General features: G+C 55.8%; 9 protein-coding genes across 9 annotated transcripts; 5 read left to right on the forward strand and 4 right to left on the reverse strand.

Moving 5' to 3' along the window:
• Positions 1 to 632: 632 nt before the first annotated feature.
• ANB1 (translation initiation factor eIF5A) lies at positions 633 to 1,442 on the forward strand (the record flags this gene model as incomplete). Its single annotated transcript, XM_071064430.1, has 4 exons — positions 633 to 644; positions 854 to 1,126; positions 1,183 to 1,315; positions 1,378 to 1,442. The coding sequence occupies 4 exons, from the start codon at positions 633 to 635 to the stop codon at positions 1,440 to 1,442; spliced, it is 483 nt and encodes a 160-aa protein (XP_070920531.1).
• A 775-nt stretch (positions 1,443 to 2,217) lies between these two features.
• Positions 2,218 to 5,201, forward strand: MFIFM68171_09012 (Polymerase i core factor subunit; the record flags this gene model as incomplete). Its single annotated transcript, XM_071064431.1, has 9 exons — positions 2,218 to 2,334; positions 2,424 to 3,011; positions 3,067 to 3,277; positions 3,338 to 3,718; positions 3,778 to 4,120; positions 4,474 to 4,496; positions 4,571 to 4,758; positions 4,946 to 5,056; positions 5,115 to 5,201. The coding sequence occupies 9 exons, from the start codon at positions 2,218 to 2,220 to the stop codon at positions 5,199 to 5,201; spliced, it is 2,049 nt and encodes a 682-aa protein (XP_070920532.1).
• A 485-nt stretch (positions 5,202 to 5,686) lies between these two features.
• MFIFM68171_09013 (uncharacterized protein) lies at positions 5,687 to 6,795 on the forward strand (the record flags this gene model as incomplete). The annotated part of the gene is made up of 3 exons (XM_071064432.1): positions 5,687 to 5,731; positions 5,828 to 6,266; positions 6,383 to 6,795. 3 exons carry the CDS (start codon positions 5,687 to 5,689, stop codon positions 6,793 to 6,795), a joined length of 897 nt encoding a protein of 298 aa, XP_070920533.1.
• A 212-nt stretch (positions 6,796 to 7,007) lies between these two features.
• On the reverse strand, positions 7,008 to 7,795 carry RDL2 (Thiosulfate sulfurtransferase rdl2, mitochondrial; the record flags this gene model as incomplete). The annotated part of the gene is made up of 3 exons (XM_071064433.1): positions 7,008 to 7,294; positions 7,380 to 7,425; positions 7,514 to 7,795. The coding sequence occupies 3 exons, from the start codon at positions 7,793 to 7,795 to the stop codon at positions 7,008 to 7,010; spliced, it is 615 nt and encodes a 204-aa protein (XP_070920534.1).
• Positions 7,796 to 8,609: 814 nt separating this feature from the next.
• Positions 8,610 to 10,465, reverse strand: ERG5 (RNA polymerase C-22 sterol desaturase; the record flags this gene model as incomplete). The annotated part of the gene is made up of 5 exons (XM_071064434.1): positions 8,610 to 8,648; positions 8,711 to 8,994; positions 9,056 to 10,023; positions 10,096 to 10,246; positions 10,303 to 10,465. The coding sequence occupies 5 exons, from the start codon at positions 10,463 to 10,465 to the stop codon at positions 8,610 to 8,612; spliced, it is 1,605 nt and encodes a 534-aa protein (XP_070920535.1).
• A 3,295-nt stretch (positions 10,466 to 13,760) lies between these two features.
• On the forward strand, positions 13,761 to 14,171 carry MFIFM68171_09016 (uncharacterized protein; the record flags this gene model as incomplete). Its single annotated transcript, XM_071064435.1, has 2 exons — positions 13,761 to 13,776; positions 13,885 to 14,171. The coding sequence occupies 2 exons, from the start codon at positions 13,761 to 13,763 to the stop codon at positions 14,169 to 14,171; spliced, it is 303 nt and encodes a 100-aa protein (XP_070920536.1).
• Positions 14,172 to 14,821: 650 nt separating this feature from the next.
• On the reverse strand, positions 14,822 to 16,365 carry MFIFM68171_09017 (DASH complex subunit ASK1; the record flags this gene model as incomplete). The annotated part of the gene is made up of 4 exons (XM_071064436.1): positions 14,822 to 14,949; positions 15,005 to 16,043; positions 16,104 to 16,210; positions 16,275 to 16,365. 4 exons carry the CDS (start codon positions 16,363 to 16,365, stop codon positions 14,822 to 14,824), a joined length of 1,365 nt encoding a protein of 454 aa, XP_070920537.1.
• Positions 16,366 to 16,815: 450 nt separating this feature from the next.
• On the reverse strand, positions 16,816 to 17,744 carry MFIFM68171_09018 (EAF7 Esa1 associated subunit of the 4 histone acetyltransferase complex; the record flags this gene model as incomplete). The annotated part of the gene is made up of 2 exons (XM_071064437.1): positions 16,816 to 17,474; positions 17,531 to 17,744. The coding sequence occupies 2 exons, from the start codon at positions 17,742 to 17,744 to the stop codon at positions 16,816 to 16,818; spliced, it is 873 nt and encodes a 290-aa protein (XP_070920538.1).
• A 478-nt stretch (positions 17,745 to 18,222) lies between these two features.
• On the forward strand, positions 18,223 to 21,255 carry MFIFM68171_09019 (Spindle pole body component; the record flags this gene model as incomplete). Its single annotated transcript, XM_071064438.1, has 1 exon — positions 18,223 to 21,255. One exon carries the CDS (start codon positions 18,223 to 18,225, stop codon positions 21,253 to 21,255), a length of 3,033 nt encoding a protein of 1,010 aa, XP_070920539.1.
• Positions 21,256 to 21,563: the final 308 nt, after the last annotated feature.

Genomic DNA, 21,563 nt, shown 5'->3' on the forward strand with positions numbered 1-21,563 from the left:
GATCATTGCGCAAACGAGCCACTTCTTCTAGAACAGGCGCTAAGTATATGCTGCGTCGGAGTGCCCGTAGAGACCTTTGAGCGAAGATAATCAGGCATAGTAGCAACATTCACATGGACTCCTGAAGGTCAAGTACGGCATAGTACGGCAAGCACGCGCCTGCGTTGCGTCCTCGATGCTTCTGGGCAGGTTGTATAGGTCGGGCATGATTGGCCGGCAGCCAGACCTGACGATTTCGGGCTGTACAGTACCAGGTCAAAAATCTCCACGGACGTGTGGCTAGAGAGAGGCAAAAAAAAAAAAAAAAAAAAAAAATTACTCGACTTGGGTTGACTGCGCTAAGGTCAAGCACAATGGCCCAGAGCGTGGTGCCCGCCACAAATTCAAAATTTAGTGGTCGAGGGGCAGTCACAGACAACCCCAGTGCTAGGGAGGGGCTACTTGGCGGGGAACGCTGCCTCTTTTCGCTTCGGCTGGGGTCTTCAAAACCACAAATTTCCTCCCGCCTCCCCTCTCTGGGTCATTAACTTGCACCTTCCACTCTCTCCTCTTTTGGACCGTTCGGCATCTTCTTGGGCATCGCCGCTCGTCTTCTTCCGACTAACCCAGTATCGTTTTCCAAATCCCTCAAGATGGCGGATGAGGTGAGTTGCAGTCCTCGCTTGTGTCTTGTGCCCTCTTGGGCGACAAAACCAGCCCCGCAATGTCTTTCGCGAACCCCGCGATGCCCACCATCAATCTGGAATGGCGCACCTCTCGCCTTCGCCGTTTCCCGCCCCTGCCTAATGGCCTTCCCAATCCGCGCTCAGCATCCAAAGTCATCCACCCCTAATACTAATTCGGTGGCCGTTAGCATCATGAATTCGAGCACGACGCCGCTGGCGAGTCGGGTGCCTCTGCCACCTACCCCATGCAGTGCTCTGCTCTGCGGAAGAACGGGTTTGTTGTGATCAAAGGCCGCCCTTGCAAGATCGTCGACATGTCTACCTCGAAGACTGGCAAGCATGGCCACGCCAAGGTCCATCTGGTCGCCCTCGATATCTTCACCGGCAAGAAGTTGGAGGATCTTTGTCCTTCGACCCACAACATGGACGTCCCCGTCGTCAAGCGTCAGGAGTACACTCTAGTAAGCACAGATTCAAGCACAGATGGCTGTGTCTAGATGTTAACTCCGATATGCAGATTGATATCTCCGATGACGGCTTTCTCAGCCTGATGACCTCCGATGGCGACACCAAGGATGATGTCAAACTGCCCGAGGGCGACGTCGGCGAGAAGATTAAGAAGCTCTTCAAGGAGGAGGAGAAGGAAACCCGTAAGTTGGATTTGGGCCGCAATTCCCAATCGATGGCCACGGCAGCTAACACTGGTCACTAGTCGTCACCGTCCAGACTGCCATGGGTGAGGAGGCTGCCATTGACGCCAAGGAGGGCAACAAATAAACGGCAGAGTCCGAGATGTTGTGAAGAGGGGCGGGGACGTATGAGGCCCGGTCCCTGCTCGGCGAGCGCAATATAAAATTGCCCCTCGCTGGGTCTTCTTGGCCGGCTGAGATATATCAGTTGATGTTTCTTGGGTTGTTCCGGGTATTCGGGCGACTCGTGCTCCCAGCCCAGTGAGTCTATTGGACGCTTTCTGCTGGGTATGGGACGCACGGTCTTATGCTATTGCATGGAGCTTTTGTTGCCCTTTTAAGCATACCGCTTCTATGACTCTGTTTCTGCGGATTCCAAAAAGTAGCCTCGCGAGCCGCGAGCGCCGTGTCCCATAGAATCGAACTCTCATGCGATGCACTCGAATACGGTTACCAATTCGTGATGTGCCACGTGACGGGTATTTGAACCTTAATTACCCGGTATTTAGCTTTCCTCTCGTGTGCAATTTGAATTGTTGACATTGGTCTTCTTTACGACAATGAAAGGGGAATAATGAATGGCAAATTGTGAACAGAATGAGAATAACGCGATAAAATGACCGCATAAGGTAAACATGAAAGGGTAAAGAAGTAGCCGACGATGATGAGCTAGAAGCGACAATCGAAGAAAGAGAGGGAATAAAAGAAAAAGAGACAATGAAGCATAGCTTAAATTTTATCAAGATTGGGCGGGCGTGGGCGTGCTTCATTTCAGGGACAAGAAATCGAGACGAAATGTTATCAAACTTAAAAGCTCGTGCGTCTTAACCTCGGACATTCGTCAAAACATCAATCAACACACCATGGCCCGGCGCCGCCACCACCGGTTCCCCCGCGGCGAGACGTGCTCCGAATGCCCCGCAAGGAAATGGTATTCCGAGAACGGACGGCGGTATTGTGAGAACGGACATCAAGTCGAGGTGGGCTCTCTATCTATCCCGCTACCCCTCTGCCGAGGAGGCGGGAGGGCAGGCGTATATCCTCATGGGAGCTTACATGTTTCTTGCAGGGCTACGTCCAATTCGACGTGGATGAGGATGACAATTTTGGCAAGTCCGGCCGCGTCGCGCGCAAGAAAAAGGAGACGCGCAAGGCCGAGCGCAAGCACCTCACGGGTAATGAGGCACGCGAGCTGTACCTCGAGTGCCTGCAGCTGCTGCTGAGGAAGCAGGCCCTGTGGCTCGTGCGCCAAAAGGGCTTCCATCCGGAGCTGGAGGCCGTTTGTCGGGATTTGTGGTACCTGAGGGTGAGGGGGTTTCCTGGCCTGGCTAGGGATGGGAAGGGAAGAGGGAAGGGAAATGAGAAGGATGGAGATCGGAGGCGCCAGTCTGGCGGTGGGACATCGGGTTCTGAGGACGGTGGACTGGAGATGTTTAGCTCGCAGTCCTCGGCTGCGGAGGAGACGCAGGTTTTGGGGAATGGGAGCGGGATTGGTGGGAGGAAGAGCAGGAGTTGGGCAGGAGAGATATGGCCGCTCCCTGGGGCCATGGATACGTTGGGGTTGGTATACTTGGGGTGCCTGCTGAGGCAGGAACCAGTGAGGATTGGGGATGTGTTTCGGTGGGCGAGGAATAACCAGATGCCGTTTCTTGGGGCGGTAAGTTCACAAGAGAGCAGAGTTACACGTTATTGTGTGCTAACGGAGTTGATAGACCGACTATGTCCCCAAGGACTGGCGGGACCGCTTGCCGGGCTGGGCGCATTATTCTCTTATGACTAGATATGCCACATTCCGCGGAGGCGAGTTGCACAGAGTGGTCAGGGACTTGATGCTGGGATATAAGGAGAACCATGGGCTAGTATTCCCCGCGATACCGGTACCGCCTCTGCTATTCCTCTACATTCGAGATCTCGCCCTTCCTCGTAGGTTCAATCTTCCCACGGGCAGTCACGGCCACGCGCTAACTCGGTACTATACCATAGCTGAGGTTTATCAGTTTGCGCAAAAGATATGCAGTTTTTTGCGGATGAGCTTCTCCTTTCCAACGAGGGAACCTGCACCTGCAAGATACATGCTACTCGACATCCCAGACGTGCTGCTAGTAGCATCTGTCGTGGTATCAACGAAGTACGCGTACCCGCTCGACGGAATTGAACGGTTCCCTCTCGACGCCAACGACCCTCTTTGCCTGAAGATGAATTGGACAATGTGGGAATCAGAATTCGCAAAGCAGCCGGACAAGAAAACGGGGAGGCTGGAGTATCAGAATATAGAACCACAAGAGATCTGGTCCATGGACAAGGAGGAAATGAACGAGCTGCTGAACTGGTTCCAGGAGACCCAAATGGAGAGGGAGCGAACAGGTGAGGTTCTCAACCTCCCAAGGGAAGTGGTGGCAGAAGCAATAAGCTAACGGATATAGACGAAACCGAGGTTGATCGACTTTTCCCGCTCCACGACATAGTGCCGCTACCAAAGATCCAAGACATACCACAAGATGAGGTCGAGGCACGGATAAGGAGGGTCCAGATTTCCATGACCAGTGTCGACCCACGGCCAGATCCCGACGCAGGTATCAAGAGGTTTGGCTCGGATTATCAGTCCTATAAGTACGCTGATGAGCTCGAGGGACATGTCAAGCGCTTCTACGAGGTAGCAGCTGGAGTAGCAGGGTTATCACTGCGAGACCTTCTCCGGGCGGTCTACAGCCTAGAGCAGCTCCTCCTGGAGTGGCAGCGTAGGGAGAAGCGTCGTCTAAGAGATGAGTTCGGCAGCTAGGATATATGATAAGACGGTTGAAGCTCCGGCGTTATAGATTTGTGCGCCATGTATAACAGTTCTTGCTCAAAAGATACCAGGAATGAATGTACAGTTCTCACAGATTGCCATTACATGTAGAGCACTAACTTGGACCTGAGAGGTGTTGGGATGGAGTTGGTCCATCCATTCAATCGGCCGGGAGTGGATCACCGTGCGCGCCTCGACAAAATGGACACTGTACGGCCCATTCATGCCTCAAATCTCTGGCCACGAGCCCTAGGACCCCAGTCGCCCGCCGATTCTAACCCCCACCAAAAATTTACGGCTCGCTTGTGAACTTTCCCGTCAACCTCACCAGCACCTCCACGAAATCGGTCAAGAGTAAGCTATCGTCGCCGCCAATACCGTCGCCTGATGGCATGAGCAGAGTATTGACAATGGGTGCAAATTCACAGTGCAGATCTTCGTGAAGACCCTCACGGGTAAGACCATCACCCTCGAGGTCGAGTCCTCGGACACCATCGACAATGTCAAGTCGAAGATCCAGGACAAGGAGGGCATTCCCCCGGACCAGCAGCGCCTGATCTTTGCCGGCAAGCAGCTCGAGGACGGCCGCACTCTCTCTGACTACAACATTCAGAAGGTCAGTTTGTGAGCAGTGCACGATTTGCGATTTGGCATCCGCGGGCGATGGACGGAAATCGAGTGGCAAAATATGTTTAGGAAGGGGGGGGGGGGGGGGGTTTTTGAGACCGACCCTACAGTTCCAGCCTCAGAGATGGAGAACGAACAGTGCTATGCCGAACCGAGCTAACCCGCTGGATGTATAGGAGTCGACCCTCCACCTCGTCCTCCGCCTCCGTGGTGGTATCATTGAGCCGTCGCTCAAAGCGCTGGCCTCCAAGTTCAACTGCGATAAGATGATCTGCCGCAAGTGCTATGTAAGCGCGCATCTCCGCTCTGCGCCGCAACTCCGATGGCTAATTCGATATCTCTCAGGCTCGCCTCCCGCCGCGTGCGACCAACTGCAGAAAGCGCAAGTGCGGGCACACCAACCAGCTCCGGCCTAAGAAGAAGCTCAAATGAACGATTATTCTCCTCGGTCACGGTCGTCTGGCGTCTTTGGTTTTCTCGGCATTGCTATCGTTCTGCAAGGGTTGGCAGGGGGGTATACGGCAACCATTCTGGCTGTACATTCCGGATGACCATAGCTTAAGACTCCTGACCATCTAAATCATGAATTCATGCGTGCGGATCTGTGAACGACCGAATTGCTCTGCTACCGGGACTTTGCCAGAAACCGCGGCATCTGCTTGATGCTGTAATGCTGGTGACGGTTACCACGTGACTTTAGATGAGTGAGGCGGGGCGCGTAGCCAAGGCTTGCCTTCTGCGGGCCATTGGGGGTGTGGTTCTAGACTTTATCTGGTACACCAAACAGCTGTCATAAGCTCCAGCTTCAGATCCGGCTCGACGGACTGCGTTGCCCAGCGCCCACACACAACGGCCACCACGCAGCATTAACCAGTATCCCCCGTACGCAAGCAGAAGTAGCAGCGACCAGGATCAACATGTCCAGATCCGGCTACGATGCCGTCGTAGACGTCGACGACGAAGTCAGTTCCCTCCGCTCCCAATCCTCTCACCCTCCCCTCTTTCCGTCCGCCCCTCACTCAATATCCTGACGCAAAGCTAACCCTATATGAAAACAGGGCGACCTCGGCCATACAGACCTCCAAGAAGACCTCGAGTTCCACAATTCCAACTTTTCCGAAACCACGCCCGCCCTCGGCCGCAACAAGTCCACGACTAGCTCCTCACCAGGCCTCCCCTTGCCCGCGACAGCTTCCGGGCCGGGAATCACCGGCGGCGGCGGCGGCAGCAGCGGCACGTCCAAGCGCTTCCTCTGGACGCTCTCGTACTACGCGCAGTTCTTCGACGTCGACACGTCGTCGGTGCTGCAACGCTGCGGCGCGGCGCTGTACCCGCGCGCCAACTTCCTCGACGTGCTCGAGGGCAACCCGGACCTGTACGGGCCGTTCTGGATCGCCACCACGGTCGTGCTGATCCTCTTCCTGGGCGGCACCATCAGCGATTATCTGGCCAGCACGGGCAGGGCGGAGTTCGCGTACGACTTTGGGTTGTTGAGTGGTAAGTCAAGCCCCCCACCACCCCTCCCCCCCCGGGGGCCCGGTTTTCTCTTCTACTACTTCTCTGTGTATGGTGTGTGAGTCAGGGTAGCTGATGATGGGATGGCGGTGATTTAGGCGCCGCGGGGTTGATATATGGCTATACGTTCGTCATACCCGTCGTGCTGTACCTGGCGCTGCGGTACTTTGGGTCCGAGAACGCCAACCTGCTCGAGTGCTGGGCACTGTACGGGTACGGGAACCTGATATGGATCCCCGTCGCGCTCATCAGCTGGTCGCCGATTGCCATTCTCAACTGGGTGTTTGTGGGGGTTGGGTTTGGGCTGTCGGTGGCGTTCCTCTTGAGGAACCTGTACCCTGTCTTGAGCGCAACCGACCGCCAAACCAGCAAGGTGCTGTTGATTCTGGTGGTGGCTCTACACTTTGGACTGGCGATCGCTATCAAGGTGCTATTCTTTGCCCATGGCAGTCCGGCGCTGAAGGACGATGGCGGGGACAAGACGGACCCGGATCCGGCGGCAATGTTTTGAGGGGAAGGGGAATTAGGGTTTTTGTGGTGTGGAAGGGAGTCCCGACGTTATGTATACCACTGTTATAGAATGAGGGTTGTTTTAGGCAGGACATTTTAAGGCGTTCTTGGAGGCATCGTCCTTTTGAGGGGCCAGTAGCACGATGATATCAAGATACATATATCTGCTCCTTTTTGGGTTCTGTTGACTCTATCATACACTCGCAAATAAAGCTACCTCTCCACCTTCCCGCCCTTCTCATACCACTCAAGCCAACTACCGGGGAACTCGCCCACCTTGGTCCACCCAGCATCCTTCGCCAGCCCGGCCGCGCCCCGGCTGCGCACACCGGCCTTGCAGTAGAAGACAACTTCTGTGTCGCGGCCCGGACGCGGATAGCCAAAGCGGTCCTCGAATTCTTCGTCAGATATATGGAAGCTATCGGGCGCAGACGTAATGGGCACGTTGATTGCCCCGGGGATGCGACCGGTCTGTTGGAGCTCGGCAGGTTCGCGGACATCTTTACACAGAACACGGGTGTCAACCGGTGCTCTGCGTGCGTATTCCCGGAGAGCGAATATAAGGGAGGGGGGAAGGGGCCATACCAATTATGGTAATGGATGGGTCGGGCGAGGCTGCTAGCTTTTGGAGCTGAATAGACATAGAAGGGTTGGCGGTTAGTCGTGAAGAAACAAGCAAGCAAGCAATAACTGCGGCTACATGGTCAGCTGGGACGCACCCCCTCGAAGTCCCAGATCTTGCTAGGTTTGCCCTCGGCTTCGGTGGAATAGGCCCTCGTTGTCGTGCCAGACTTGCTGGATATGGATGATAATTGACCGGTGGCGGACTGCTGAGGGCCTCCGGGCCGGACCGGAAGCTGCGGGCGATGCTGGACGCGGATGTGGTTGTGGCATTGTCGCAAAGCCAATTGCATCGCGGCCTGAACGCTCGCGGGCGCCGCTGTCCTCGCCGGGAGAGCAGATGCCTGCGCAATGGTTAGAGCTGCCCGCCGTGTTGCCATGGTTTATGACCGTTCTCAGTTTGAGACTTGTACTCGTCGATTGTGAAATACCGAGGAAAGGCAAGCTCCGGAAAGCTACATGATATCCACCTCTTATCGGGGACACGAACCAGGGGACAGTGCCCCACTACTGTATGTATTGTACAGTACAAAGGTACAGAGTAATATACATCATGCTCTCTTTGGCAGCTTTCTAGTCACCCCACTTCAGCTCTTGATGCACAGCCAGTAGGGTTCTGCGCAGAAAAGAAGCCAACGTCCGTCATCCAGCAATGTTGCCAACTTGGCGAGCTGCAACCTTGAAGTAAAACGGTGCATCCGTGGTACCATTCGCCACCGCAAACATCATGATGGCAGCAACTATGAGATGGCGACTATGCTATAACTTAGGTAACGCTTTGTATCCAATTCGCCGGTTCGCCTAAGGCGGCGCAGCAGCCGCACCACCAGGCAGCACCGAGTGTGGCCCAACTCATAATAGCTTTACCACTCCATCATCCTTAATTCCTTCAACTTCTCCCTTTCTCACCCCTTCGCCTCCTTTATCCACCGTTGCATGGCTGGCCACACGCTTTCAAGAGCATGTAGACACTAAAGATTACGATTGTTTACTTATGGCTGGCTCGAGCCGCGTCCACTTCCGCTAACTGTGTCGTCGTCGGTTTCGTCACCGGCAAGTACCCCCTCTCTCAGGCATAGCGGTACGTTCATCCAAATCCATTAAGAGCCGCAGTTATCCCTCCCTTTCTCCGTAATAAACCCAGAAGCCCATACCGGACTCTGCCGCCCAAACTCCTTGTCCCTAATACGCACTCTACCACTTCCTCTCCTCAAACGTCAACGGGCAGTCATCCTACTCCTGTTAGCACCTTGCTCTTGTCGATGCCATCATTCCTTCGTTCTCTCGCAACTTACCATTGGGAAGATGGTTGCAAACACTTTGATCTCCTCAGACTTGGGGGTGGGGTGATGCGTCCAGTCGAGTAGCAGCGACGCCTTTCCGAGGAAGAGAGCGAGGTTGAGCTGGGCATACTGCTGCCCCAGGCAGTAGTGCGCACCGGTGCCGAACACCAGATAGTTCTTCGCCCCCTTTACCTCGGCATCGCCAGAATAATACCGCTCGGGGTTGAACTCGTCAGGGTTCTCGTACACTTCCGGATCACGCAGAGCCATATACGTCGTCGGAATGAGCATAGAGCCTGCCGAGAGTGTCAACTAATATCTCCGGCAACGTTCCGCTTCAATCATCTAGCAACTTACCCTTGGGAGCGGTATAGGTGTCAGTGATAGGGAACGGCTTCTTGACGAGATAAGGAACCATTAGGACAGGCGGGCGGTAGCGCAGGAGCTCCCGGACGACGGCGCGAGTATAAGTCATGGACTCAAGCTGGTCCATATTAACGGCGGCATGGATGTCACCATTCCGAACCTTCAGGTTCTCCTCGCGTACGCGATCCAGAACATCAGGGCGCTGGGCCATGATCTGGAACAGCCAAGTGGCGGCGCTGCTCGTCGCATCCTGCGAAGCGAACAGGAAGGTGAAAACGGTCTGCGAGATCTCATAGTCGGTAAAGTCCCGGAGCATGTGCGACGGCTTCTCCAGTCCCTCTGTCGACAGGCCCTTCTCCTCCGCCTCGCGCCACCTCTTAGACTGGATCATCTGGAGGATCCAGGCGTCCATGATGCAGTTGGGTTCGCCGCCAGCGGCCATGCGGACCTTGCTCTTCGCGGCACACTTGGCGAACTCAGACAGCACCATGTCTGCGGCCTTCTTGCCATACCAGGTCTTGGTGTACGGTATGATGATGGGGAAGTTGACCAGTTCGAGCGCAGCGGTGATGAGGTAGTAGTCATCGGCAATCTTCTTGACGGCCTCGTCCGAGATGTAGTGCCCGACAAAGGTGCGGCAGGACACGGCCGTGATGACCTCACGGAAGTAGACCATGAAAGGAACGGGCTTCCCACCAGCCTCTTTGGTCACCTTGACGAACTCCTTAAAGTACCGGTTATACACCTCCTCCTGCCCGGGCAGGTAGATTTCGAGGGCGCGGCGTGTGAACAGCCCGTTCAACCCCTTGCGGAACTCGACATGGGCCTTGCCGTCCAGAAACACCCAGTTGTCGGCGCCGAGGAGTTTGTGGGCGACATCGACGACGCAGGGCTTGACATAAGCCGGCGAGTTGAAGACTTTTCGGGCCATATCACGGGTCGAAGCGATCACGACGAACCTGATGTCGCAAGGCGTCAGTATAGGCTGGCGCGAGAACACGGGCTCTGCTCGGTGATCATGGCCGACCTACTTGTGAAAAACGGAAACGCAGCTGAGCGGCCCGCTCGCCCATTTCGCATAATACTCCTCAAACTTTGGGTTCACGGATTGGAGGAAGGGGCCGATAAACGGCATCTTCATGGCAGGGCCTTCGATTGAACCCTTGTTCCAGATATACATGACTGCGACGGCCAGGTCAGCGCGCCAGCTCGCCGGCGGACGGGATTGGTCTACATACACTGATCATATACAACGAGAGTCGCGAGGACGGTCGCAAGGATGGTCCAGGTGCTCGCGTTCGAGACATAGTCGACGACGTACTCGAGCTGGCGAGGCACGTTGACAGCGCCATACTGCACGCTCGCCAAGGGCGAGGTGAAGCTGGTCGCATTGCTAGCCATTGCGCGTTGTCTGTCGTGGTGGGCCCGATCCGTGGGTTTGGCTCTGGGAAGTTGCCGGATCCAGGCGAGCAGTCACTGGGGTCGAGGCAAACCTTCACCGTGGGCTTGGGGAGCAAGCGAGCGTGGGGAGGTGCGGTGTGTGGGATGGTCAGGAAACAAATAATTCCGTGCTGCCGATAGAAGACGGGACGGGACCTCCACTACTGGCTTCTCGGCGCTATCGGAGACGGAAGTCTTTTGGTGAGGTTTGCCCGTTGCCAAGGGTCCGGTCGAGGGGGGTCTTTAGCGATGTGAACGGCCAGTGGGGTCTAATTAATTGCCCACTAGCAAGCCAAGTTCCATCTGCAAGTCAGGTACGGATCCCGAAGACGAGTCGAACCTGTGCCCTGCGTGATGTGGGTGCAGGCTGTCGGCTCCTGCGTCTTTTTATCCCAGTTCCCTTCTCCGTCTCTACATATACGCTAATTCTCACGCTATGCACCCCAACCCGGGCGGGCTTTGTTGAGAATGTAGCAGACCCTGTGTGGCCCCTTTTTTTTTTTTTTTTTTTTTTTTTTCCCTCTTAGCAATTTGCGCCGATCGGAACTTGGTGCGGTTGCATCCGAGATATCGATAACTAACCCATCGCGCCCTGTACTTGGCGTTTCCTTTGATTCAGGGGTTTCACAGCACGAGCCAATCTCCGCCTGCCAATCCGGGAAAGGCGACTTTAACTAAAATCATGAACACGCCAGGACCCGAAAGGCTCTTTGACAAAAACCAACCATCAGATCACGCATGGCTCCATCGCCAGCTCCTTGTTGGACAGCTTGTTGGACAGCGCTGAACGCAAATCTCCAGATGCAAGCAAGTATCATTCAATTGGCTGAGAAAGCTACAAAGGCTAAAATCACCTCACAACCACATTGGACGTCATCATCTCGGTAGAGGTGGGGTTCCGTTTTTTCCGGCGGCCGGGCAAAGTGCATACCACAACTGCTTGATCAACATTTTCTCCTCTTCAGTTGCTTCAGGTCGCGGTTATTCCCACCCACCAAGGCTTTGGCGCCCTATCAAATGGATACTGCGAAATGTTAAACCTTTACTATTAGTAATTATGTACGGTCTTTGTACCGAAAATCGATTCACCACCAACCCAGCACCTTGCCGCACGAAAACGGTTTCGGTGTGACGGGATCAACAAGTGTCCGGCGCGTCCTTAGGGATGTGAGCTTGGGTCTTGTTTGACCCCGCTATCCGGCGTTGACCGTCCGTGCATTACATATGTTGAACGAGGGCAAGGCATTTGGCATGCAGCTGCCTCAAGAAGCCAAAGAAATCTTGCAGTGACCTTCGATCCATGCTATAGCAGGTATCAAGCCACAGCGGTTAGGTTGTGACTGAGATGCTGAGCTCGTCAGTAGGCAGGCAGCCCTAGGCAGGGTCAGACGAAGGGGTGCAACACATCGAGGTTGAGAAAGGAAGAATTGGAGATCCTCGACAACAATCCGGTTTTGTGAGGAGCGAATTGGATGACCGCTTTCCGCCGTCCATTGGCGTGTCAAGCCCTCGGTGCCCGATTCGCCAGGATAACTCCACTCGGAACTTTGTGAAAAACGCTCCCTGCCGAAACAGGGTCTCTACCCCCAAAAGCACAACCCGAATACGAGTGCGGTGATGCAGCAGCAAAATTACATGAACCGTTTCAAGAAGCTGATCACACCGCTCGCTGCCCTCATCTCTCGATACACTGTTGGCAAGAAACTGAGAAAGAGTCTATGAGCCCAAGCCCTGACATTTAACAATGCACGTATGGCGTAGTTAAAGTTACATACTATAGTTTGCTGCTGTCATTACCTTCAACGGCCTGATTGTGTAAGTGGATTGGGTCTTTGACGAATGCGATTCACATGTGGGCCCTAAACAATAAGTCTGCCGCCCAAAGTATCGAGTTGCTAATCACAAGGGAATGAGAGTGTAGCCCAGTGAGTCAACCTCGACCTCGTCCAAGTGATGGTATGCACCTTCCGCTTATGAACAGCTGCTTTGCCTGCCGTTGGTGTTCCAATCCCCGCCTCTCGATGCGGTGAAGAACCAAGGTTTGATGGTACCCGGGGTAAACCGACTCAACCATCCATCACAACACTCAGCGATAACGTCAGCCAAGTACTGTACGTGATAGGTGTTCACGCTAGCACTCTACAGAGCAACTGAGGATGCCATTCAGCTGTCCCTCTGCATGCAGCATCATGAACTAACGCGACCGCTGTCAGTGATGGGTGTCGTCCACAGCCACGCAATGCGTGTGTGACTCAGGCGGACACTGGCAACCCTCAGGCACCCAGACACGCATCATTCGGTCTAATGTTACACACAATGTCCGCAAGGCTGGGTTGTCACACCCTCGGTTCTGCCGACATCACCAGCCACTCCTCTCCTGCGCCCCGGGCTCCCCCAACCCGCTGTTTTACCTTTGGATCTTATGGATCTGGTATTCATGGACAAAATGCACAAGGGCGCAGCCCACTCTGTAATCGGCGGGTGGAAGAAGGGCGGTTGGCGAAAAGAAGACGCCATCAGCAGTGTACCCGTCCGTCGGTCTGACGACGCCTTATCGTACCCCGCCATAGAACCAACCGCCTAATGCAGTGCTCCGGCCAAGTCTGACGGTCAACTTTCGCAGTTACACACGCGGCTCTCAAAATTCTTTTGGTATCCTGATGGAGATGTCTACGTAATCTGGGCCATGATCGAACCCAGACAACTCGGCACCGTTACATAGGCCAGGTCAAGCGCTTCCACAGGCCTGGGCCTAGGTTCTATTGGCTTCGTCGCGTAGCTGAGCCTCCTCGCATTTTTCCCTGCAAATAAGCAATTTCTAAAATGGTTGACGGCAGTGACTCACTGCAAGGGTACCGTTCCCTACCATGTATGTTGCTACGGTTGCTACACACTACGCACTACGCACACGCACGCATGCTAGGACGTGATCAGGGCAGTGTTGCAGGTTCCCAAAGGGGGTGAGAAGCAATGGAGTGTAGCAGAAAAAGCCTTAGACGTGTACAGGCTTGAACATGTATATAAGTGGCGGGTAGTATGCCTCAGCCAGCCCTCATCGTTTTACCCTCAGACAGACAAGGCAGCCAGAGAATCAAGGCAACAAGACAGCCGTCTAAGACACCCAACATCGTCTACAGATCTTCCTTTCTCGTGCCTCGATCAATCGCACTATCAATCCAGCATCCCCTGACCGTACTGCGCTCTTACTACAACACCACCCACAGCACAACAAACCACCATAACAACGACTATCAAGATGTCGTCCCAGCAGTGTATGCACCCCATCACCCCCCCCCCCCCCCCCCAAAACACCAAACAACCTCTCCCCCCGCCATTTCCTCACCACCTTTTCCCACACCGAAGCTAACACATTCCCGCAGCCCACACCACTCAAGCCATGCCGGTCTCGCGCTACCTCGGCCAAGAGATCGCCGCCGCGAACCTCGCCCTGCGCCAACAAGCAGCAGCAACCACTTCCTCTGACACCGTCTCCCTAGCCGGGAGCACCACCACGACCGCAAGCCGCACCCCGCTCCTCAGCAAGCTCCGCTTCTCCTCCTCCTCCTCCTCCTCCTCCCCCTCGTCAAAGTCCGATAAGGAGCGAGAGCAAGAGCAAGAGCAAAAGAAGAAGGACCTCCTCCGCGCGCAGATCCGCATCGGCGTCTAAGCCGTACCAATCCAGCGTAGGGGCCAGAGACCGAGAAGAGAACCACCAGCCCAGCTTCCAGGGGCCGTCAGCCAAACTCGAAAAGTTTGGCGAGGTCCTGGATGTCTAGGGGCCCGGCTCGCACTGACCCAGGTCTGGGTATCCCAACACCACTACCACCCAGTACGCCGCGCCGCGCCGCGCCCTGCTGCTACTACTACTAGTAAAGTAGTAGCAGTTGGCGCACTGAGCGCGGCCAACGAACCGTGCCAATGGTCTTGCGACGGGAGGCGCGCCCCGGAAGAAAGGGGGGCTGCGCCGAGGAGGAAGACAGGGGAGGTTTTCCTTCCCTGGGAGTGGGGTAGCAGGCCATGATGGCTGAATCGGTCGATTGGGATATAGTGACGGGTGGGCTGTGACAGGAGGAAGAGGATAGAAAATGGGGTTGGGAGAGAATGATGTGCTTGCGAATTTGCTATGTTGTTTTCCGGGGGTTTGAACTTGGCGGCGGATGTTAGCATCATTGCCATGAGATTACCGACAAACGATGGGGAAAAATGAGTGGGTTGGATTCAACCTCCTAGCCCTGGGAGTATCGTACATTTCTTCGAGGGGTATCGTCAATTGCTATATTTTTTATGTTGAATATGTCAAAGCTATTCTTTTCCACGTCAAAATGTGTCGTCCAAGATATCGTGGTTCATCTTAACCATGGTCGGGCTGTACTCGGACGAGTCTTCCAGGTCCTCGCCCGCAGTCAGGAGAATGTTGTCTACGATGCGCTTGCTCGCCTCTCGGGCTAGAAGATGGGCGTTAGCAAACCGGCCTGTAGAGTAACGCTATGGGCAATGTACCTGGCGTCTGCAGCAACTTTGACGGCGGCATCGCAAATTGTATCGTCTTTGGTGGGCTCATCCCCCCGAATGCATCGTCGCTGTCACTCTCCCACGTAATCTCGTCGCCATATCTCTTCTCCTGCTTTCCAGCGAATACGTCCTTAGTCTTCCGTCCGGTTGCCGGTGTCTGCACGCTCACCCCCGGCGTTCTGGGCGCTCCGGCTGCCGCGGCTGCCTTGCCTCGATACGCTGCGCGCATAGGTGACATGAAGGCTGCGCTCCTCAGTTGCGGCACTGCCATCTCGGGACTGGAGGTGGGAGAGTCCTCCCAGATGGGCCTCTCCTTTTGCTTCTCTTTGCCCTTACCGGGAGTCATCATCTTGTCGATCTTCCACTTGATGGGCGAAACTCCTGTGGTGCCCTTGAGCGGGGTCGCCATGACGCGGTAGGTTTTGTCGAGCATGCGGTGCAGGAGCGGGTCTTTGTTCTTGTCTTGCCCAAAGTCTTCTGTGTCCTCATCATCGTGCGCCTGGCCGCCGGCTTCGAGCGGCGATCGCGGCGTCATCGACATGCCCGGGAGTCGGGCAGTGTGCTGTTGGAAAAGGAGCTCCGTGTCCTCCTCTTCTTCATCGCCACCTGTCGTGCCACGCTGGTATCCCGGCTGGCCGCTGCCGCTGCCGCTGCCGCTGCCGCTGCCGCCCTTGTACTCACGCTTCAGCGCCTCGTAAGGGGAAGAGAGGTCGGCGAACTTTGGACGGACAGATAAGGTCTTGGTCGCAGGCGGACGGGGGGTACTACCCGTGAGATCGCCGTCGCTGAGAACCGACTCCTCATGTTGTTGGCCTTGTCCATGGTAGATCACTGACGACTGGTCCTCGGCAACGCTGCCGTCGTGGTTACCAGCGATACGGGGCCGTGGTGTGTAATCGCCTGCCGTCTCGTCGTTGACCGTTGTTTCTTCCTCTGCCGTGATAGCTGTGCTATCCTCGCCACCTGCTAACTCTTCGTATCCGGAGAGCGAAACATTGGCTGAGGCTTCGAAGAATTGCTTCCAGAACTGCGGGGGAGGGTGATTGTCAGCCCGGGCATAGTTGGACTACGAAACGGAGGGGTGAACCTTGGTAGCCTCCCAGACGGAGCGCGAATGCTCGCCATACTGCTCAACGAGCGGCAGTATACTTGTCGTGACAATGCGATGGGCTTTGCTAAAGTTATGGTCGATCTCTGAGAATTGTCAGGCCTGGGGCTGGAGGGAATGAAGTGGGTGTTTATTTGCAGATGCGCAGACCTTGGAGAGTGAGGGTGATCGACTGCTCAAGTTTCTCCAACTCCTCGGTGAGCGTGAGATTCCTCGGTGCTGCAGAGCTTGGGCGAGACATGTTGGGCTGTCTCTGTTTACGCAGTTGTCAACAAAGCGGTGTCGGGGAGTGTCTCTGCTAATCCAGTGCGCGTCATGGGCATCTGCGCGACTGCGGGGTCATTTTGGTGGGGTAATCAATGGCTGTGGTCGTAAAGGTACCAGGAGCAAACTAGCAATGCATGTACAGTACAGTACCGCACCGTACAGTACCGAGGTAAGGTAGATAGATACTCTCGTCGGTGCAGCGACACATCGGTCAAGCGGGAACAGCAATGATGGAACTTGTTTTCTGGTGATAGCGTTAATTACCTTTTTGCGCGCCCGGGTATCCTGTTCATTAATCAAACCTAGAAAGACGCCTACGCTAATGGGGAGAAGGGATCCCAATGACCAGCAGCTGGCACGCAAGTCGCTGTTTGCAATACTGCACGGTACCCGTCTGTCTCTCTGATATGCAACGCATCCAACTTCATCGGCCGCGGCCGCGGCCTCTACCTCGGCCTCTTGCTCTTGCTGACGCACGGCCTCTGGTGTTTCCCCTACCTCCCTTGGTCGAAGCTGGTGTGCCGGTCTCCTCTTCTTCTTCTTCCTCCTCGTCCTCTTCGCCTGATTCACGCTCCTCGGAGCTTTCCCCAGCAGCGGACGAAGATTCTTCCTTGACTTTCCGCGCTTTGCTGGCAGTACGCTTGGTACTCCTCCCTCTTCTGCCTGTCTTTCTCCCGGGACTCGGAGCTGGAGTCTCATTATCCGTGTCCTCAACCGTGCTACTTCGGGTCTTGGGGTTGGACTCGGTGGCGCCTCGTTTTCGCTTCTTGCTGTCGACAGGTTCATTGGGGTCCCATTGTGACGGACTGGTAGGTGCCTCGCTGGGATCGGCCCGCGCTTTTCCCTCAATCAGCTCGCCGTACTCATCCCAGGGCAGATTGAAGTCGAGATAGCGCCTCGTCTGGCCCTCTTCATCCGGCGGGTCCATGTTATTTTCCCGCTCGTCGATGGCCTCGAGGTTGTAGAACTCGGCCAGCTTGGCCCAGATGCCGGGCACTCGCGTGTGCGGCCACGTATCCGGGTCGAAACCGTGATTCCGTAGGTGCTCGCTGATAGCCAGCACTCGGAAGTGCTTGTGCATGCCTAATGGAGGGAATTGGTCAGCGGGCAAAGCAGTGCATGGCGGCGAAACTCCCTACCCGCCGGCTTCCACCTGATGACACCCTTGAATAGCGAGGCCAGCTGGTCGTCTGTCCATGGATCCGTGATCGGCTTTGGCGGTTGGGGAGGCGCGAGCGCGGTCGGTGTCTGTGCAGGCGTGTCGATGTCCATGCCATCCTCGTCTCGAGCAGGAGTCGCTGATGCCGAGGCGGCCTGGGTACTCGCCCGCCCGCCCTTCTTCTTGGGCGCCATTTTGGTCCTACACACAAAACCCAAGCCGGGCTAAGTATATGCGTCTTGATTGGCCCAGGTGGAAATGCAGAGACGTTGGCGATGCTTCGCTACGTTGCGCCGTAGCCTGCGACAGCTGCGCGATGGCTGCCAAGATCGAGACAAGAGTGCAGCTCCAGATCTGGGCCGTGTATTTGTGTGTGTGTGTGTGTGTACCTTGGTGGTTTCCCGGCAGGAACCGATGCACCACATTGGTCGCTAAAAAGTGCCTAGAGCAACTGAGTGCAGGGGTTCTAGCACGGTACTGCAACAGCCCCGGCGGGTCCCATTTACGCGGTCCTCAGTGTCACACAGCCAAGGTTTACACCGTGTAGCGCCTCTCATCTCCCCAACCAAGTTCGTTTAACGAACCAAGGGTCTCTTAACGTCGCAATCGCAGGCAGACCAAGCCTGACGGTTGGATGGGCCTCAGCTATCTTTCTCTAGGTCGTCAGTCAATATGGCAAACGACGAGGATCCCCCGGACCTCTTCGCCATCCCCGACTTTTGGCGGCCGTCGAACTGGCTCGGCCAGTCCGTGGACGACATCAACAAACAAAACCCCCTGTTCACCTTTGATGTATCCGGCACCGCGCACCTAGGGACATCGCTGGGCTTAATCCCGGCCGGCGAAGTCCGGGTTCTCAGTCGAGCCGAGGATGAGGACGATGTCTTCTTCAAATTACCGTCTCTCCTGAGAGAATTAGCCAACCAAGGTGCTACGCAGCCGGGCGAGCCCAAGCCCCGGGCGCCTGAAGACGAACCTAAACCTCACTCAACCCCAACAGACGATGAGGACTTTTGGCTCTCTTCTAGCGGTGATTTCGGTAAACCTTCCGAGTATAGAACCTGGGAGCGCTTTGAGCAACCCGAACAAGACGCCCGCTCCCTACTTTTCATCACCGAGGCCGGACCGGCTGCCTTCGACAGCCTATTTGCAACCAGACACGGCTCTGGCGGTGCGGCACCGGATGTCTTACACCCCGGACCGTATTCTGCGTGTTTGTTGTCTCTCGCGCTAGGAAGGAGCTCCATCCTCTTTTCGTGGGACTCGGAGAAGAACTCGTTTGTCAAGACGGCCGCCCATCTACGAATCTCCGGCTTCTCTTTGGACTCGACTGAGGCCATTGACAGGCTCTGCCTCGACTGCGGGAAGTCCGCCAGGCACCTCCAAGCGTTTGCTGAAGCGGCGTATTCCACGGCCGCTACTCCCACCAGGATCGCGCTCGCCGGAATTATCAGCCGGCTTGTGTTGGTCGTTCAATCTGAGCTGAACTCCCGTGGCTGCGGCCTGAGATCCATCCTCCAGCTGCAAGCAATCGTCCAGCCGGCGCAGTCAGTACTCTCCTACTTCAAGGGCCTTGTCAAGAGGCTCGCGCAGCACAAGTCTGATGAGGCGATGCTGTCATGTCTCTTCGAGGAAGCGCAATCTGCCGAGTACCGAGACGGACTCCTGAGGGCGGCAACTCGAGAAGTGCTGCGCATCTTATCCAAGCCGTGGACCGACTTTGTTGAAGAATGGATCGGTCTTAGAGTTGAAGACGGAATGCCCGTGACCAAGAAGGGGTCTGGAAAGGGCTTCGTCAAAGTTAGCGACGAGATGTGGATTGATGACCAAGGCTTCCAGCTTCAGGAAGCCGAATACTTCCTCGACGAGGACAAAATGCCGACTTTTATCCCGGAGGGCATGGCCCAGACAATCTTTGAGACTGGGCGGAACCTCCGATTTCTACGCGAGCATCACCCGGAGCATCTGTTCTCTAGGCCAGACGTGATCTCTTCAACGACGCCGCCGAGCCTTGAGTGGGGGTTTGAATGGGACGCCATATCAAAATTGGAGGCGAAAGTCATCGAGTACCAGAATGCAGTATCCCATGCAATCCAGGTTACCCGTGCCAGGGGGGCACAGCAGAAGACGAGGCCACTGAACGCCAGCAAGCCGCAACCGGAGGCACCTGAGCTTGGGTGCTTCGGCAAAACCGAAGCCCAAGTGGAAGAAAACATGATCTCTTTCCTCCGCCGATTCGATCAGCCTCTGGAGAACCGTGGACCACGGGACGAGCTCACGCTACTCCTACAGAGTCAACTCTATCGAACAGCGAACACGTCAGCCGACACCAGCAACCTCTCCCCACACTGGGCATTGGTGCCCATGCTATCGTTCAACCCAATCATTGAAGCCCAGTCGAGACTGATAAACCAAGAGTGCATGAAGCTACTCTTTAGTGCCCACCACCTACGAGTCCACATCGACCTCCTCAGACAGTACTTTCTTCTAGGCAATGGCCTCCTGTGCAGCCGCCTCTCCCATGCTCTCTTCGACCCGGACCTCTCCACCGCCGAACGTAGGGCCGGCGTCGCTCTTGGCGTCGACGGAGGGGGAGGGGGCGTGATGGGTCTCCGGCTAGGCGGCAGACAGACCTGGCCGCCGGCCAGTTCCGAACTCCGCCTCGCCCTGATGGGCGTCCTGTCGGATTGCTACGAGCCGCCACCGCAAATCCAGCAACGAAGCCAACCTTCTTCGGCGGCGGCGGCGGCGGCGCCTACGTCATCCTCGTTATCAAACCCTTCCAACCACAATAACAACAACCTCCCCGGCGACCTCAGCTTCGCCATCCGGGACCTGAGCCAGCAGGAGATCGACCGCTGCATGTCGGACCCGGACGCGCTCGAGGCCCTCGACTTCCTGCGGCTCGCGTACAAGCCGCCCGCCCCGCTCCGGCCCATCTTCACCCCCGCCGTCCTGGTCAAGTATGATCGCGTCTTCAAGCTGCTGCTGCGCGTCCTGAGGATGCTGTACGTGGCCAACGAGCTGGCTCGGTTTCCGGCGATGCATCTGGGCGACGGTGATGATGGTGGTAACGATAGCAGCGGGATGCGCCTCAGCGTCGAGGCAAGGCTCTTCATCCGCCAGGTTGCGTCGTACTTTTTCCATTGCGGAGTCACGGCGCCCTGGGCAAGGTTCGAGGCGTGGCTGGATAAGGTACAGGTCGAGATCGAGGCGGACAATCATGACGTTAATGGTGGTGGTGGTGGTGGCGGCGGCGGTACTGGTAGTGGGCAGCAAAACGGCACGAGGAGGATGGGTTGTAGTAGTCCCGACGTGCTGCGTGACAGGCAGGAGCGGGTGCTTGATGAGATGATGGGGGTTTTGCTGCTGCGGAAGAGACAAGCGCCTGTGATGGGGCTGTTGGAGGAGATTTTCGGGGTGGTGTTGAGGTTTGTTAAGGGGCTGAGGAATGCGGCGGCTGGGGCCATTGGCGACGGTGATGGGGGCAACGGGAAAAGGGAAACGGCTGGGGAGTTGTACAGGGTGTTTCGGAAGAAGGTGGAGGTGTTCGTTACCGTTTGTAAGGGTTTGGGTGGGAAGAAGATGGCTGGTGGCGGTGGTACTAGTACAGAAACTACATTAGCAAGAGGCGGGGAGAACCCGGTTGAGCAGCTGTTGGTTATGCTGGATATGTCGGGGTTTTATCGCGGGAGGAACGGATGATGGCGTTAGTGGCGATGTTGATTAGATACCCTGTTTATAATTCGAGCCTTGCGTTAAACACACGTATGATATTTTGCTGTTTATGTCTTTGCGCGGATGCTGGATTCTTGTGTCTGGGTGGAAAGATGGTTGTGCAAAATGGTCGAGTGAGCTTGAGAGATGGGAAGAGTGAACCTACCCTGTGTTTGATAATGATGTTTTAGGCGACACTAGGCGAAGCAAGGCTGTTCCAAGAATGTGGTTAGCGACGGCTGAGCTTTTGATGCGACATCTGCTAAACCCGACGAGATAGATTCCGTATATCTTTG

Source organism: Madurella fahalii, assembly GCF_045866475.1.
Source record: "Madurella fahalii IFM 68171 DNA, scaffold_5, whole genome shotgun sequence".
NCBI classification, from domain to species: Eukaryota; Fungi; Ascomycota; class Sordariomycetes; order Sordariales; genus Madurella; species Madurella fahalii.